This window comes from Phaenicophaeus curvirostris, chromosome 17 (genome assembly GCF_032191515.1).
Source record: "Phaenicophaeus curvirostris isolate KB17595 chromosome 17, BPBGC_Pcur_1.0, whole genome shotgun sequence".
In the NCBI taxonomy this organism is placed as follows: Eukaryota; Metazoa; Chordata; class Aves; order Cuculiformes; family Cuculidae; genus Phaenicophaeus; species Phaenicophaeus curvirostris.
In genome coordinates, this window is record NC_091408.1 from 12,987,990 (window position 1) to 13,006,803 (window position 18,814).

An 18,814-nucleotide genomic window follows, 5' to 3' on the forward strand; every position below is an offset into this window, starting at 1 on the left:
TTGTTTTGAAACATTAGAAATTGTTGCAGGATGGCAGTTTGTTATTGGATAAAGTAAATGTCAAGGATAAACAAACTCACCTTGCCTTACTGGTTTTGTGTCCATTTCTTTGGTTTGCCTCATCTGGCATTTAAAAAAATCCAGACAGAAAATAAGAGGATGGGATATGATAAGTGTTTGTGTTTGTACACTTATTTTAATGTGGAGTTTATTGCTTTTTAAAATATCAGTGAGAATTTTCTCAACTTTCAGTGTCTGGTGGTTTACTTAGCAGGACTGAGAACCCGCACAGCTTTCTCAATTGCACTCAGGCTATTATGTATGTGCCAGCAGAGCGAGGTATGCTTTAAGGCTGCCTTTTTTTCTTGACTCCCTACCAGTTTTGTCAATAAAACATATAAAACCATAGATCTTGCATAGTCAATATAATCTGTTGTGGGTTTTTAAGTGACGATTGTAAGGTAGTAATTGCTTTTAACCTCCCGTCACAGGAAAACAGTTGCTTTTATTTAAGGCTATCAGCTGTTTGGGTTTCCATAACTTGTATAATTTTTGGTTTTCCCCCTAGACGTGCTGTCCAGGAGAATTCAAGGGCTTAATATCTTCATTCAGGACTTCTAGATGTCTCACAGCAGGATCAGTGCACCTGCACGTGTCCCAGGGAAGCTCCACGGCATGTAGAAATCTTAGGTACACATATTGGCATGTGCAGGCTGTGGCAGCAACAATCAGATACTTTTTCTTTCTCCCTCTCTTTCTCCAAGGTGCCAGATATTCAGTTTAATTTCCGCTCTTCTTTGGACCGTTGACCTCCCATCCTGAAGGGTGTTTACAGTCTATGAGCAGAAACTGCACTTTTTAAAATACATTTTGTGAAATTAGCATAGAAGAACATGAGCACAAATTGGCAGCCTTCATGTTTTAATTCTTCCAGGTGTGCTAAGGAAATTATACCCACTGCTATTGAGTTAGTGAAAGAATAAATGAGCTATAACCCTTTTTGTCCAAGGTGGTTGAAGGAATCCTTTGGTTTTTTATCCTGAAAACATCTGTGTGGATGTTGTCCTTCAAAGATTTTGCAAGTAATTTCATGCTGAGGCAGAGCTGATAGTGCTTGTTTTACTGATATTAGCGTCTCTGCACGGCAGCAGCTGTTTGTACAAAAAATCACATACCTGGAATTGAGAACTTGCCATAACATTGAGTGGATTTTGTGTATGAGATCTTAAACATAATTAAACTATTGTTTCCTGACAGGCTATATATATGGCTTTTTGGCCACGCTGGACTTCCTGATTTTGTAAACACATTCAGAACCCAAAAGTTAGCAACGCTAGAAACTCCTAATTCAGTAAATCGGCTGATATTGTATAGCTGTCGGCTAATTCAGTAGTTCCCTAGATATTTAGTTAATTGAAGGGAGAGAAAGAATTAGGGATTACAAGACGTGCTAAGAAGAAGTAAAGAAGATATTTAAATATATAGATATTATTTCTCTTCTTCACTGGTTCTGAGCCACAGAATACTGCTCAGTAGAAGCAGTTGTCATACAGCTTTTCCCATTGTCTAACCTCATACAGGGAAACCTGCTTCTTAAGAAACCACTTACTTTTTGAAAGACTTATTTTTTTTCCAAGTATTTTTAGGATCCGAGCTGATAGAACAGTTGAAGCCAGGAGTATTAAAAGAAAATGAAGAAAAGTTGTGGAGTCAGAAAGGTGATAGAAATTGGAGCAAAGATATGAAATGTCATAAGAAATCTGAGTAATCTGGGGATGGAGTGGAGAAGAAAAAGGTTGATTTTTGCTTGTTGTATGAGTCCTAGCAATAGTACTCAGCTCCTCACTGCAGATATAAGCCCAAGCAACAAACCGATTTCTTTTGGGGACAAAAATGATACTTTTCTCTCCAATACAATAACTTCTACTCAACAGAAAGTCTTAACACAGTCAGTGGTGTCCACAGTGTGGATAATGGAAGAGCAAGAGTGAGGAGGTGCTACAGAACATATCCACTCCGCAATTTAGCTCTGATTAAAGCTGTAATTACCATTAGTTCAATAAGATTTCTATCTTGATATCATTTCTTCAAAATGTGGAATTCCTAATTAATTCTCCCATCTCTGTTCCTTGTAATACTGTCAAACTCTAATGAGCAGCAGCATTTTCTGTGGAGCAGTAATGAGAAAATAATGAAGAAATAAGTACCAGATCAAGCTGACATTGTGTCTAATTGGTGAAATTGAATTGTTCCTCCTAGGGCAAAGGTGAAGAAAGGTGTGAACATTTTCAGTGTAAGAGCCAGCAGCCCCTACCTATGGGACATCAGAGAGAGCATGGATTACACTGGGAAATATGCACCAGCTGTTATTGTTTGCCAGAGGAAATCTGCTGCCTCTGAGAACAGGTAGGTCATTTCCAGCAGTCTCTCTTTTAATAAACTGATGCTTGTTTTTCCTTTTTGAAGCATTTTGCCATGATTTTAATAAGTTTTATTGTAGTGCATGATGTAAATGTTTTTGGAAAAGCTGTGGCTGCCTTTCTTTTGTAGCGCACGTTGCACAAAATGTTATTCAATCCTTACACACAAAGGAAGTTAAAACTTGCAGGAAAGATTGTATTCACATACTGTCTAGAAGGACATGTTTCCTATCTTAACATTCAGTTGTGACTAGTTTAATCTCTTCAAATTATTCACTGCCACAGGTTCCAATGGGGAGTAATTATAGGGCTGTTTGTGGTGGGATTTTTTGTTTGTTTTTTCAGTTTTTGCTCAGGGCGTTTTGGAAGGCTGGAGGTTTGGTTGTTTGGGGTTTGGTTTTGGGTACTAAAACATACCCCTGCTATCAAACCCACATTTTTATTGGTAGGATTTTTATATGAATTGAATCTGCAGCAGGGAATAGATTTTCCATTGACATTGTGCAACAACTTAGACGGGACGTTGACCTGTCTTCAACAGCCTTCATCTGCAGGTGGATGTTCCTTTTCTAATCACAAATAATTACTTTAATGAATACATTCTTATAGAATTTTCTGCTTCTTGTTCATTGTTTCTGCAACTCCATGGCAAATGTATGTTTTTAAGGATCTAACTGCCTGCTTATGTATTGCGTCTGGCATTGCTATTAGAAAATTTGCCATATAGTATGGAAATGCTGTGCTGTGATTTACTTCAGAGATTTTACAAAATCTTATAGGCTTTGGTCATTTATTATGAGGTTTGAGAATTTTTAAACAAATACCCTCTAAGCCTAATAACTGGGAAGTTTAATGTCCTTGCAATCTGGGTATGTGAAAAGAGAGGAAGGGAAGAATTTCCTTCATAATCACAACATAAATCACTTTCTCCGTATTCAGACTCAGATTCTACACAATTTCACTGTTATAGTACCCTGAATTTTCTCATTTAAACCATATATTTTCTCATACCTGACTGAATTTTATTGGTCAAAGAAGGAATGTGTATATATGCCAAGGTCAGAGCTTCCTACAGTCTAGCCCAATCTGTCAGACAGATTCTTTAAAATCCCAGTTCAAAGCTATTTCAAGATAGTATGGATATTTTCATTGACTGAAATGGGCATTGGATCAGAATCAAAGATTATTTCAGTGGTGAGTTTTCCATCACACTTTATCGTGCTGGGTCCATGCAGTGCATTTCCCTGGTTTCTCTTCCTCATCAGGAAAATATAATGCAACCTCATGGGTGAATTGAAGCTTGGCAACTTATTTCCCTCCACTGTTCATCATTTCCATCTGAGTTCTCCGTTTAGATTTTGTGGTTTTCTCACTTTTGAGAACTTCTTCCTAATTGTTTGTAAACAAATATAGAATATTTGTGAAGCGTCATTCAGCATGTTGTTTTCCTCATTAAATTTAATCGTATCTATTTTGCAATTCCTTTTAAGAAGTAAGATCAAGCATTATATGCAGAAAGAGAGTGTGCTCAACGGTTTTTGGGAAACTATTTTTTCCTTATCTAGGCATGTTTGGTGTCACTAAATATACACAATGTATAACAGCTAAATATTGATGTCCTACCAATGTGTTTGCTTCCAATGTTTATTTAGAAATTCAACAAACTCTCTTTGCATATTGCTTAATTACTGTTACAAATCAGTGATTTGATCACATGAATGCAAAGGTGGTAATGTTAATTAATTAAAGGTTCAATACTTCTGTGTTTCTGATAGTTCTACATGGATCAGAAAATAGTGTTAATAAAGCTAACTTACTGTGACAGGTGTAATTTCATGGATTAAGAAGGCACTTGTGCGAGTAACAAACTTAACCAGGATGCCTGAGCATTTCTTCATGGAAGTTTGAAATATATCAGTCATTTTATTTGGAGAGGTTTTGGCACCAAAAGCTTATAGTAACAGGATTAACATGTAAATATTATCACAGCCAGCAGGGTGTTTTAGAATGAATATTAACAGCAAATATTATGAGTCTGTATGAGAATAACTAATTAAGCCCATCTGTCAAATATGATTTTAAGTTCTCAGTGCCTTGCGTATTGTAGGCTTGCGACTGTGTTCCAGATTAATGGTGAAGCAATTATAAAGTTCTCCACAGTTCTTCCAATTTCATTCTTGGGCAATAATAATTTTATAACACATTAAATCCTGACCCATGAGATTATTAGATGGGCTTACTACTTGTAACATCTGCACAGCACTTCTTCTCTGAGAAACATTTCTCTTCCATCCTTCTATTGTCATGTAGAGAAACAAAAAAACAAGTGGCGAGATGGGAATTAACCATTGGCTCAGCAATGGCACTTGGTGATGCTTATACACCAATTGAATCATGGAGATACATCCTAAAATATGCCTTCCTTTCCTTTATTGCTTTGGAAGTTGGCTGATCATTCCTTTTCTTAATTCCTTAGGTAATTAAATGAATAGAATAGAATGGAATAGAAAGATGAGATTAAAGGAGTTGTGCATTTTGGGCATGTTTTCTAGAGTCAGTGCTGCTTCTTATTGTACCTGAAATTGTACTCTGCTGTGCTAGTCTTAATTGAGAAGAACAGCCAAAAGTGGAAGTTCTGGATTCCTGTTCTTCTCCTGTGTTTGCTGTTGGACTAGAAGTATGTTGGATGGGTTTGGAAAATTGAAGAGGTGGCTGAAGATGCAGATTTATTGGATTTTCTTTATCTGCAAAAAGTGATTGATAGCACTTTACTGTATCTGTAAGCGCTGTGGAGAGATTAAGCAAGATGTTCTTATATGATGTTAATGGATGTCATGATCCTTTTAAAATATTCATGAATAGATTTCTGGGTACAAATGTTTGCAATTCCTTCGGGGAACACATTTTTGTTGTCTGTGCTTATGGAAGGAATGAGGCCATTGATCCAAGCAAGTGCAAAATATAGACAAAGCTTGACCATCTCTGAATAGAACCTTAATGTCTGGGTGTGACCATTTGCTGTGTTATCTCTAAATGCATTTGAGCTATATCATGGATAAGCTTTGCTCAGTGATTTCCTTTTACTATACTTGTTGTTGGAAATGTTAGAAAGATGGCATTTCTTTTGATACTTTGACACTTGCACTTTTGGGTTACGGTTCTATAGCACTGAAGGAGTTAATGGCTTATGCTACTTGAAACCAGATGCTGGTCCTCCTATTAGTAGAGTAACTTATTTTGAAGTATCAATGACAGAACCAGCCTGTGATAATATAATATTGACACAGAAAATAAGTCCAATTAATTAACTACAGATTGTAGTGACTGCAAACTGCTCAGTGGCCAGTGGCCATTCACTGGCTTCCACCATCCTGACCATAGATGCCTCGCTCAATTCTTCTGTTCACTCCAGCCGTCCACTTCTGTATATCCAGAAAGCCTGGGAAGAAATTCTGTCCCAGCAGAAAGCAATCTGAGAAATTGTATCTTAATTTGAGCTGCACCACTTCCACATTTCACATATGCTAACATGAGGATAACCTCTCCCAACTCATTTCAGCTGTGACCCTAAGGTAGAGCTGGGAACAGAAGGAATTTTCGTTGCAGGAGGCAAGCTTGTAAGGAGGGATGAATTTAATATCCTGTCCTAGTTTATCTGAAAGCAAGGAGGGGTTATCCCTTTTGTATTTTTGGATTAAATTTGATGACTTTTATTTTATATACAAAAGTAATCATGGAAAGCAAAGATCCAAAGAGTACTGCATATGTGAGGTTCCCTAATAATACTAAGATTGCATGTATAACAGGCACTCAGTATTCTCTTCTTCATGAGCTTAGCTAGGAGTTTAAGAAAAGGTGCGATATCTTCATCAACAGTTATTGTGGTAGCTCAGAAGGTAGAGGTTCATTGAATGAACCTGAGAAGTCCTGGGAGAAATTCTGATTATTCCTGTGCTCACATAACTAGGGACTATGTTATAATGCTTACACAGGAGAAGGCAGAGTTATGTTTTTGGCATTTCAAAAAGTTCTCAAGACACAAAGTTGTCTGTGATGTGCTGGTAATTAGGATTTTTTTCTTTGATATATAATACTTACCTAAAATGAGGTTCAATAGCACAATGATCAGCATGACTTCGCTAAAATGCCAGGAGTTGTCTAGAGGGAGTCTTCTGAAGACACCGTAATTGTTCAGATTAAATGATCTGCCTCTGTAAATTCTCCAAACAATAAATAATGTTAGGTGTTTAATCCCCCGTCACAGAGACTTCTTGGCATGCAGAACTGGGAATCAAATAATTGGAGGGAAACAGTCTAAGCTGAAGTAATTTGCTCACAGAGATCAGTAATGGAGAGGGCAAATCACTCCCAGATACATTGGTATCTGGTCCTCTTTTCTCTCTGTCTCTGTGGATGATATGCAGTTTTACGGGTATTCCTGCCACCTCCCTTTCAGAGGAGATGCCCTTCTTTCTGTAAAGTGTTGGACTAACTAAAGGACATTTTCAACAGTCTGGATAATCTCATGCATATTCAGTGTCTTTATTTTACCCTGGTGTTATCCAATGTGTTAAGAATCGTTTTAAACTTAAGAACCTTAAGGACTCATCATTATCTTTCCTGCTCTGTGTTTGTGATACTTAGCACTGCAGTCCTTAAACTTTTAGTAGCCCCAAGTCACAAAATAACAATTCCAGCAGGACAAAAGCAGTTTGCTAACTGTTACAAAAGAGGCAGCAAGTGAGTCAGCTCCTGTCTGTTAAAAATCTAATATTAAATGCAAAAGTGTGTCTTGCAAAACTATCTCTAATGGTTCTGTTGATTTTCTTTTCCTTGGAGGAAATCTTGCAAGAAGTAATACTAATTACTGAGAGAGCTGGAAAGCGAGTGGATGACTTAAAATATGAACTGAGGCTAAAAAAAACACCTGTTACTGTTAAGGCATGGGGATTCCCATTTTTTTGATGAAAAAGGTCATTAAATCTTGCTGTCGCATATAAGTCAACATACAGCAAGGTGTAGAACAGAGTTATGTAATACAATCTAGCATCCATATAAAATCTAAAACTAAGTAAGTTCCAACCGAAGTACAAGGTAGAGCAGGAGTTAAACAGGGATAATCTTGTTTTGTCAGCTAGTCCCTTGAAAACAGCCTTTGGTGCAATTTGATTCTTCTTTTCTCCTCAGAAAAAAATCTTCCCTCCCAGGAGTTTACAAACAGTTCTCTGGAACTGGTAGTGTGTCTTAGACCTCTTTTTGAAGACTTTCTATTAACTTCTATACCAATAGAAGAAACCAGGATTTGTTAGGACAGTAGAAAGCCTTGTCTTTGTGGCCATTGATTCCAACATACATAATACATATGTGCCTAAAAATCATCAAACAGAAAATTGAGATGTAAGATTCCATAGGCAAAGGTGTCTATGTGATCACCTGATATTTTGGGTTGCATGAAATGTGTAATTCGTTTCTCCCCCTGCATGGGAATCAGTGAGAGCAAGCTGCATGTCCACCGGTACCAACACACCCCATCTTCTGTAAATGTTTCCTGAAAGGTGTAATCTGGAGTATAAATTTTTAGTATTATGTAGACCTGTTATAATATTCAGTACACTTTCAGTCTCCGCTTCTGTTAAAGTCTGAATCTTTCAATTTTAAATCCATCCTCATTGTGTGAGAGTATGAATCGTGTTTTACATGTGATGGTTTGACAAAAAAAATGAGCATAGGAACACACGGAAAAGATGTTACATAAGAAGTTAGACAAAACTGCATTTTGGAGTGTGTAGGAGTGGGGAGCGAGATTGGATGGGCCTTGGGCAGCCTGATCCAGTGGGAGGTGTCCCTGCCTATCGCAGGGGGTTGGAACTGGATGAGGTCCTTTCCAACCCAAACTATTCTATAATTCTTTATCTTCTATGGCAAGTAAGGGAACCAGGAAGACTGGCTTGCTTGATTGTTTGGGGTTTCCAAAGTACAGGAATCATTACAGAGTGTGATTCTGTTGGTTGCTCAGGAGCCCTGAGAGCTTTTATGTACAAGTATAAATATGATTTCATATTAGATACACTTTAAAATTTGAGTAACTGACAGCTCTGCTGTTCTGCCTTCAATACACAACCAGCTTAAGCTGGTCATGATGCAAAGTCAGAATTGTCTGGTGGATGTAGCAATCTGATAAGGAACCTGTCTACAGTTTATTCTGCGCTCAAGTTGACGATATAAAGAAGATGAAGAGATCAGTTGGCTGTAATGTTTCTGTGGTTGAAATTCATTGTCAGGGTGGTAGCTGAGGAATTGCCTTCACTTTTGTAAATGTGTTAATATTATTCTAAGTTTCAGGGATTTCCTGAAGCTAACATTCAAATGTGCTATTAGCCTCGTGGGGGACCACTGCATTCATCTTTTCTTGACGTAATTTTTTCTCTGGCATATTGTGAGATTGCATGCCTGCCTTTTTTCTCAGCTTTAGCTGAAATACTTGTAGCACACTTGCAACATTGACACAATTTCATCTTTTTTTAAAGTCGTTATTCACTTGAAGCTTTCCTAAATCCTAGTTTTGTGAACTTCAGCATAGGGACGGTGGAGCAGGTGAGGTGTTCAATTTATACTGCCAAAAGTTAGACTACATTACTTTCATCTTCTACGCCTTACACTGCCTTTCAAAATCTACTCTAAAATCAATCCCAAAGCATCTCTTTCTGATATTTATATGATTCCCATTTCAGCTATAGTATAAGTTGTTTATAGCAGCATGGGCAGTTGCAGATGTGCTCTTATCCCATATTAAAGATGAAGGACATCATAGCAAGAAGCCAAGAAATGTATGTCTGTGTGCACAGAGCAGAGCCATGTGGAGATGAAATGGGCCACCCTCACTGTGACTCAGTGCCACACGTTCATTCAGCAACCCCCGGTCACAAAAGGAGAAGCCTCTTAGAGAACAGGACCGTATTGTATCATACACGGCACATCACTTTGAGCTCAGGAGAATGTAGAGTGCTGAGTGTAGCTTCTTCGTGTTCAGTTTATTCAAATCTCACATTTAATCTTGTACTGGAAAGAAAATAATTAGCTTGAATAATTTTCAATCCAATTAATCTATTCCTAAGCGTCAAATATTGCACCTGGAAACAGATCGATTATGAAGTGTTTCCTCTGAGATGCATTTTCCTGTTAATTGTTGAAGCAATTAATTTTCTTACAGATACGTGCAGATCTTCTGTGTGAAGTAGTTAAGGCAAGGAAAACAAAAGGCATAGAAGAGAACAAAAGAGTAATAAATAACATAGAAGGGAGTAAAAGACAACTAACAAAATATTAAGCTTATCACAGAATTGATAAATATAATGTATGTTCAATGTGTTATATATGTTGTAGATACAGTATGCGTTTGTCAACATCCATAACAGACAAGGTCTCAAAAGTTGCAGAAATTAGGACATCCTAGAATTAATCTTTCATGCATATTCATTAAAACCAGTTTTACTTACATGAACACATGGTACTTTTTCCATAGGATTATGGGCAGAGAAGAATTTGGCAGACGAACTCTAGCAAGTCTCTAGATGATGTCTTTTTCAAAATAACATCTCACTCGCCCTCCCCAAAACTTACAGTTTGAAAAGATGTGGGCAGATATATATAGGGAAAACAAAGTGCAGGTTTGCATTTTGGATGCAAAATCCAAAGTTTATCCAAATGTCCCAACGATATGTCCCTTGCCAATTTTTGAGTCCTCTCTTGAAAGCGTAAGAAACTGCATAATGTTCTTCTATTTTTTAAACATTTATTCCAATTCTAAACATCATGTAATATGAACAGACAGTGCTGTTCTCCTAAGCTTTACTGCACATGGCTAAATGGCTACAATTCTGACTTGGTTTTCCCCAAAAGAGTAAATCTAGACACACCCCTGACATAAAAATTTATATCTGAGCAGCTTCATTTTTGGCAAGGTTGTCAGCTACCAAATGGAGGACTGTGCAACAAATACTTTGGATGGTCTATGAAAACCACAAATACTGTATTCCCATATTGAGATCTCTATTTTATGGTAGAGATACACATACACAGTGCATACATACTGACTATATTGCAATTCTTTTTCAGTTCTAATAGATTGAATCAGGTTTGATTTTATGCACATTCAATACCAAGAACTCTGTGAAAAAGAGGGATTGTGGGTCTGCTGTACGTTGGTTTTATATGTTTTAGTGAGATAAACCGCTGACTTAGTCCTTAAGAGTCTCAAAGAGAATTACAACGTCTTGATGAAAAATTACTTTTTAACCAAAAATCATGACTTTGTTCTCATAAACTACATGAAAATAAATCTTGTTTGCAGTGACTCTAAGCAGCAAATGATCAAGGATTTAGCTGTCTGTAGTCCATGGGGATAAATGCACAGTTTCATAAATGTAGCCTTCCAATTGAGCCTTTGAGATGGTGGGAATCAGCAATGGTTTTGTAAGAGCAATATTTTTACTCTTTAGGTCTGTAGTTTTGGCACTTTCATTATGCTTATGTAACTCTCTGGTTAAATATCTTCTGTTCAGGGGTTTAAGGGATTAATTTTGTTTATGAAAAGAAACGCTGCTTCTGCTTCTTGGATAAACCACAAATAAAGATTTTACTCTACAATTGTAATCACAACTTGTAAACACATTGAGAAGGTCCTAATGAACTGCTAATGATGATCCAGAGGCTTCTGTCAGAAACACAGAAATTATAGAAGAATTAAGTTATGTAAGAATGCACAACTGTCAGACAGGTGAAAACAACTCATAGGTAGGGGGATTGTTTACTGGCAAACACAATCCTGTGTATATAGATCTGCTGGCCAGCTGGGTGAAGGATGATGCTCTCATCTCCCTTTTACTTGAGAGACTATTGTTCCATCACAAAACAATACAATAAGTGGAACTCTTGAAAGTGGAGAAGGAAGAGTTGTGCTAGGGGCAGAGTATAGAAAGCAAATACTTAGATGAAGACTAAAACAAAAGGCTGTATGTGTATTATGAAGATTCTTTAAAATGCTAGCACAGGAAAGGCTAAATTACATTGCTTGATTTGCAATGCTAGCATTCTTCTAATGTAGTTTTAATAAATGCATTTGTTGTTCTCTGTTGCCAGTTAGAGTAGTCTGTAAATCCTGTTAAAAAATCTGGTAGTAACAATTAAAGTACTTTACAGGTGGATGTTAATACTGTGTTTCTTGGTCAAGTTGCCTAGCTCTGTAACACTGAAGCCACAGGTCAGTTTATCCTGAATTGTGTTGTTTTTTCTTGGAGGAAAAGAGAGGATTTGAGCTAGTTTTTCCAAGGAAATGAGCCTTATGCTACCATGGTGCCTGTACATCTGTGTGTTAAACTTGACAGTAGTATAGCTGACTCAAAGATGGTTATACTCTTACATGTTTCATGGAAATACACAGACAGTAGAGTAAAAAGACATTAGAGAGTCTCCAGGCAGCTGAATTCTTATCAATAGCCAATTATGGAGTCTTCCCTTCAGCTGAGGTGCCAAAGAAGGATTCTTAGAACCTAGAGCTGAGATGTGGCCATTCACTCTCTTGTGAGCAGAGCAAAACTGCATATTTGGGGCTTTGGTTCTCTCGTTCTGGATTCACCTTTTCTGAAGAGCTGAGTGGCAGGCGTTACCAGGGCACGTGTATTCTGGGCACTACCAAAGCACCGACAGAATGCTGCCAACAAGTGAAATCAGGCACCGAGGCAGCGGGAAGGGAAGGAATGAAGGAATGCTGCTTTCCTCGTAGCACAGGAGAGAGGTAACGATGATGAGGGCTGGCATCAGGTTCAGTACCGCAGCATGCATGAACCTCATGTTCCAGCTGTGAGGCACTAATCTTCCAGGGAAAGGCTGCTGAGACCAGCCCTCTGTCTTCCTCTAAAATCAGCGCAATTTAGTGCTGTGCTATAGGATAGGTTAACCAAAGCTATTTTAAACAGTCATCTCCCAAGGAACAAGCAGTCTGAAAGTTGTTGTTTGGAGCGACGGTCCCGAATACAGTTTTTCATGGCGAATTCTAAGTCACTCAGATGCTATGGCTTTAATAAGCAAAAAATTGTATTTAAATCCATCAGAAAAGTAGCGGTTTTTGGTCTGTGAGTGTGCAGAAGTCTCCTGTTCTAAAATTAGAATGTCAATTTGTCTGTTAAGCCAGGGGAACAAGAAGCTGTACATGCCCTCTGAAATTAGTGATGAAACAAGCTGTATGGAACTCATCTATAGCTTTACACCTTCAGGGCAGTGGCTGGAACCAAGATAGACAATATTTCTCCAGGCTGTCACAGCTGTTTTTCAAGAGGGAAAAAAAGGAGGGGGGAGGCGAGAGTTGCTTTGGTCTGATCTCTAAATGAAATAACCAGCTGAACTTTAAAAATCATCCAGAAGATTAAAGGACACTTCAAACAGCCTAGTGTGTCAGGTTTTAATTTATTCTGCTGAATATCTCTTCCTTAATTGTTGCAAAACTAAGACATTAAAGCTAACAGAGTCATGTGCTCTGTTAAAAGGTGCTGTTACTTTAGAGAAAGGTGTTACTGGAGAAAAAGACTGCAGAGGGAGGTCTTTCATGTAGTTTAGGCCTAGAAAAAAAGAATTAAGAGAATAATTCAATGCTTTTGATTTTCTATGGATAGTACTCGGGAAGGATTTGACATTACTGTAGGTATGAAAGATTCTATCCTTTCTACTATAGTAGAAGCAGGTGTCATTGCAAAGGGGTGCTCTGAGAGGTATTAAGCAGTTGTGACGGCACTGACCATAAGCAGCTTGAATTCACACAATCTTCAACAAAACTTGAGCCTAGAGATGTGAGGATTTGGAAAACTCCAGAAATCTCAAGGAAAAAAAACCATGATGTAGTTGCAAAGAATTTTTGCTGCTTTTTTCTCCCTGAAAGGCAGGGTAGAAATTTGAAAAGAAATTAGTACAGCTACATATCAACCTTAAGAATTATTTCCATGACTCAAATAATTCAAATTAAGTTAAGGATACGTATGCATTATTAGCTGATTGCAATTTTAATATATTGTAGATTAAATTCACCTTAAATACGTGCTGTGCTAACCAGATCTCAGTGAATGTGGATAAAGATGTTAATTTTTCAAGCTTTTTTCTCCTAAAATATGAGATTTTTTTCTGTAGCTACATTAGATCTTAATTTACATAATGCTTCTGCACTCTGTGGATATTACTTTCTTCTTTGTTTATGCATCAACAATATTCATGCTTTCTATTTTTAACATTATAATATTCCTCCTATTTTAGAGAGATGTCAACAGGCAAATATATATATTCAAGTACCTTAGTGTGCTCTGTGAATCCATTGCTAATAATAGGTGTATGATGTTTTTTCAAAGTAAAGAATTTATGCTTATTTATGTCATAAGTACAGCGAGCAGTACTATACATGTGCTAACTCAAGAATACATTTGTCATTTTTAATGAAGTAAATAAAACAAGTAACTGTAGATAGGTCAGTTTATCCTGAATTGTGTTGTTTTCTCTTGGGGGAAAAGAGAGGATTTGAGCTACGTTTTCCGGGGAAATGAGCCTTATGCTGCCATGGTGCCTGTACATCTGTGTTTTAAACTTGACAGTAGTATAGCTGACTCAAAGATGGTTATACTCTTATATGTTTCATGGAAATACACAGACAATAGAGTAAAAAGACATTAGAGAGTGTCCAGGCAGCTGAGTTCTTATCAATAGCCAATTATGGAGAATCTTCAGTGAGAGCTTGTACATTCTTGGACACGAGAGTCAATCAACTGTAAGACAGATCTCTGTAGGAAACTAGCTTTAACTTGCTCCATCCTCATGGAGCTGCTTCTTTTTCATGCTTGTGTAATTTCCAGAAAATCTTGCCTCTGTAGTGCAGACCTGGCTTCAAGTGCATAACAATTGCCCATGTGTTGTAATGTTGAAAGGGCCCTTTGTTGAAAACAAGGTAGGCTGGATTTGCAGTTCAGTTAAAGGTTCCACTTTGATGTGTTCTGAAAGGAGGAAGGGGGAATTATCAGTCTAAAATGCAGTACAAGCGTAACCAAAATGTTAATGGTGTGAAGCCAGAAAACTAAAGCTGTGCTCTTGGGTAAAAACTACGGCATAGCTTTTGCATTTGAGTGAGTGCAGCCTACGACCTAGAATAATAGTAACCACAATTGCATTTTAAATTAAGTGTTCCCAAATCTTCTAGGCTCTTTATCACCTGGTTCCCTTCCTGAGGCAGGTGACCTCTGCTGGAATGCTCACAGTCTTTAGCAATCCTGCAATCACTTTATCTTTCCCAAGCACAGCTGGGAAGGCTGGAGGCAAGGAACTGGGTAGATGAGCAGTCATGGAAGAAAGGAGCAGATGCCTGTGGGAGCTCAGGGAGGTAAGTGCCCTTGGAGCTGCTACGCTCTGTTGTATAGTGGGTCCAGAGGTCTACCTTGTCCTGCAGGTTCCACATAGACACAGCAAACTGTAACCCCTCTTCTGAGGAGCTGTGTCTTAGCTGAGACCTGTGACCACTGGCCTGCGACACCAGGCAGGGAGATACTCCGGTCAGGATGTGGAACTGTGAAAAAGCTAAAAATTGTGGCTCTGGAATATGAAAAATTCACATTTACTGGAATGCAAGGAAGGCATTCCCATTGCTCTTGGTTCTCCTGCTTGTTGTACAGGTTTGGTTGAGGGCTGTGCTCTCCGCTGGTGCTGGGTGATATTCCCCACTGTTGGAGAACGTAAGTGCTCTAGACTAACGCTCCAGTTTCCAAGGGCTGAATCTACCTGGCTGCTTAATAAGGAGCTACAGCTGCATCCCGATCTGAATAACATCTTCAGTACTCTGTACAGCTGCCCTTTTTATCCTCTTCATTTCTCCATCAATTAGACTTATTTATAAATGTGTATCTCCTTGTAGCACACTCAAAGCTGAGAGCTGTAAAACAGTCCTACTGTGAAAAGATGCAGGCTCAGCCAACATATGTGGCTTTTAAGCACAGCCACTGGCCATAGCTGAAATGGGGCGAAGCACAAGTGCTGGGGTCACTCCAGACACCCCCAGATGAAAAGTTTCAGGGCAGAGGAGCTGTATGGGGTCAGGACAAACAGTGCTAATTACCAGTGCCTGCTCCTCTGAGGTGAGAAAGTTTCTTGCTTATACCTCCAGTCAGGAAATTTATTCGTTCCCATCTCAGTTTCTCAGGAGGATGCAAAGTGCAGCAGACGTGGAGCGTGAAAGCAGGTGCTGTATCTGGAGTTTGAAAAGCATAGGGCTGGTTAAATGCCTGTTGGGTATAACAGCGGTGCTCGATTCTGCCTCACAGCATGGGAAAGGCCTAGATAAAGCAGAATGAGCTCTTCAGAGGTTCATATAGGGTGCACTCCACAGCTCCATCTGAACTGTGATGAATATAAGTGTTTACTCTGAGAGCTTACAAACAGCAGCTGTGGCATGGCAACACACATTACTACCTCTCTTTGACTCTAAAATCTGAAATATAAATTTTCTCAAGAGGAATATGTCTTAGTAGGGAAAATGGAAGTTAGATTTTCAAGGTTAAAAAGTTCTGTCTAACCTTTCACATTATTGCTCGGAAGAATTATTTTGGAAAGTTAATAAACTGCATGCGTTCACCTCGTACAGCTATTTCCTTCCCTAAACAAATTGCTTTTATTGTCAAAACTACAAATTTAGGCATTGTGATCAATACCATCGTTTTATGAGCTGTCAGTAAAGGGACTTGAAGATGCAGCTTTGCTTGATTGTCTAGGAATAAAGATTGATCAGCCTCGTTGCTGCTTCTGTATAGATCCTGGATTGATTCACATACAGTACACAAAGCAAAGCACTATCACCTCATCCCTCTTTGAAATCATCTAGTCAATAACTTTTCCTCTGTGCATTTCTGCAAGCACTTGAGAGTACAGCGCCAATTAATATGTTAAGAAGGACAGAGAGGAAGAAAATATTTTGGTGTCAGGGTCTTTCCCTCATAGAAAAATGTGATTTTAATTCCAAACTTTTCTGGGTTCATTCCTCAGAAGGTATTGAGCCAAGACTGTTAGCTTTTACTCTTTCATGTTTCCTTTTATTGTTTTTTAAATGAAGACAAGAAGACTTTGAATGCAAGATGATAACAGAAGAATGCTGGCCCGCAGCAACTGTTGAATTTTGTGAGGTGTTTTGGGACAGCAGTCACTGTCGTACGCTGTTCCCATTGCATCAGTCAGGGAAGGCAGGTTGTTTTAAAGGAAAATGAAGTCCTTGTTGTCAGAATATTTTAACATAACTCTTTCCAATGGGAAAAAAAGGTATTGGCTGAGCTATTTCTGTTGTATATATTCAGTTACCAAATATAAGCATTGTATTTATAACATAGGTAACTTAACGTGCTTATGCCTGATACAAGTCACACAGTGTGCACAACTTATTTAGAGCTTAAGCTAGTTGAGAATGTATGTGCCTCAACTGCAGATTTGTAATGTGATAATCTTCATATTCTTTGTCTGCCATAATAAAATTGTGAGCTCTTCAAGGCAAAGTTATCTTATAAGGTGATATAGAATCATAGAATCGTAGAATAACCAGGTTAGAAGAGACCCACCGGATCATCGAGTCCAACCATTCCTATCAAACACTAAACCATGTCCTTCAGCGCCTCGTCCACCCGTGCCTTAAACCCCTCCAGGGAAGGTGACTCAACCCCCTCCCTGGGCAGCCTCTGCCAGTGCCCAATGACCCTTTCTGTGAAAATTTTTTTCCTAATGTCCAGCCTAAACCTCCCCTGGCAGAGCTTGAGGCCTTTTCATATATGATATGTGGATCTTATAAGATCATTGACTGATTGGTCTCAAGTGCTACTGAAGGTGCTCAGGTGCTACTGACTGAAGGTGCTACTTACCTCCAAAACTAGCACTGAGCATTTCGGGCTGGCTGGTATGGATGAATGTGTAGGAAGCCAAAAAAATAATTCACGAGGAAAACCAGAAAGAAAATGACTGGTCAGATGTATAGAAGTAATGCAGTGGATTGTAGAATAAGTTTCATGAGCTAAGGGTTGAGGAAAGGGAATAGGACTCGGGACTTGGAGGTGAGTAGCACCTACAGAGACCAATCAATCAGTAATCTTGTAAGACCCAAGTATCACATTATAAGATACCTGTGCCTTGAAGAGTTCACAATTTTATTATAGCAGACCAAGAGCTAACAGCTGCTCCTGCTGAAGGAGGGAGCCCTTCCTTCTCCCTCTGCTTTTCCTTTGTGGCCTGACCCTGCAGGGAGTTGGTTCAGGCGTCTAAAACGCCAGAAATCAATGTTATAGAAATATCGTGTCTGTTCCCAAAATGGGTTATTGAGAATCCCGTGTGAGTGCCAGAAGGAGGGGAGGAGCTGCAGTAAGTAGCCAGGGTGCTCAGCACACTCGGGGTCGCTGGGGACGGCCCTGCCAGCAGCAGCGGGAGGTCAACAGCATCACCCTCCGTGTGACCTTAGGCAAGCGATGACACGTTCATGGCCTAGATTTTTCACATATAAGAGTGGGGATGATAATACCGTCTGTCTCCCAAGACTGAGGTGAATATTAAGAATTTCACGCTTAGTATATATAAAAGCTTTTGAAAACCTTGGCTTATAAAACAAATATAGAGGTAGAGTGGGCATCGTTCTGCAGCAAGTCTAACTGCCCTGCACTTAACTATTGGTTTTCACTGATTTAATAGTTTTATCGTCTATCGGGAGGCTTTGTATTTAGCTCTCCCCATTCAAGGTTCACTGACCTATAATCCTACTGAAATGGAGTAGAAAGCCCATGAAAATTTCACTGCATTTGCACTGAAGTGGCACACAGCCACGGTGTTAATTAAGGGGAAAAAAAGAAAAAGGGGGAAAAGAAGTGATAGTCCTTTAGTCGCCATGGAGACGAAGCATACTGAAAGGGGTAGGAGTATGAAATATTTTCAATCTTAGGTTGAAAGGCAGAGATCAAAAGTTGTTCTGGTTAAAATGCTGTTCAGATGTTAACATGCCAAGTTGAACGATAAGGCATTTTGCACAAATACTTTGCAAAATAGTTTGAATATGAGATTAAGAAGATATTTCCTCCTTTTCTAATGGGTTACTGGAATAGATCTTGGCATGCGTTGTCTGTGCCTTTGTCAAATTCCTACCACAGTGCATAAGCCATAAAGTATAATACCCATTCTGGCAATCAGGAATTCTTGTTTTACAAGGTAATATTCAGATTCTTTTAGAGAATCATAAAAACAAAATAAAAGAAGATCCAGCAGAAATTGAGACATTCCATGCGATTAAGATGTCTGCCTGGCAAAGAAGCTTGTAAAATAAGCTTTCCCAAACCCTTGCCTTAGGAAGGGAA

General features: G+C 38.7%; 1 protein-coding gene across 2 annotated transcripts in view; it reads left to right on the top strand.

Annotated features, from left to right (window-relative positions):
• The window catches only part of TMEM132D (transmembrane protein 132D), a 264,377-nt gene that overhangs the window by 102,354 nt on the left and 143,209 nt on the right, over window positions 1-18,814 (top strand). The window contains exon 3 of one of the 2 annotated variants that reach the window (XM_069871348.1): window positions 2,260-2,406. The exons of the other annotated variant lie outside the window; for it this stretch is intronic. Within the exon in view, the coding sequence (XP_069727449.1) occupies window positions 2,260-2,406 (147 nt within the window). The remainder of the gene's footprint in view (window positions 1-2,259; window positions 2,407-18,814) is intronic. 2 annotated transcript variants of the gene reach the window in all.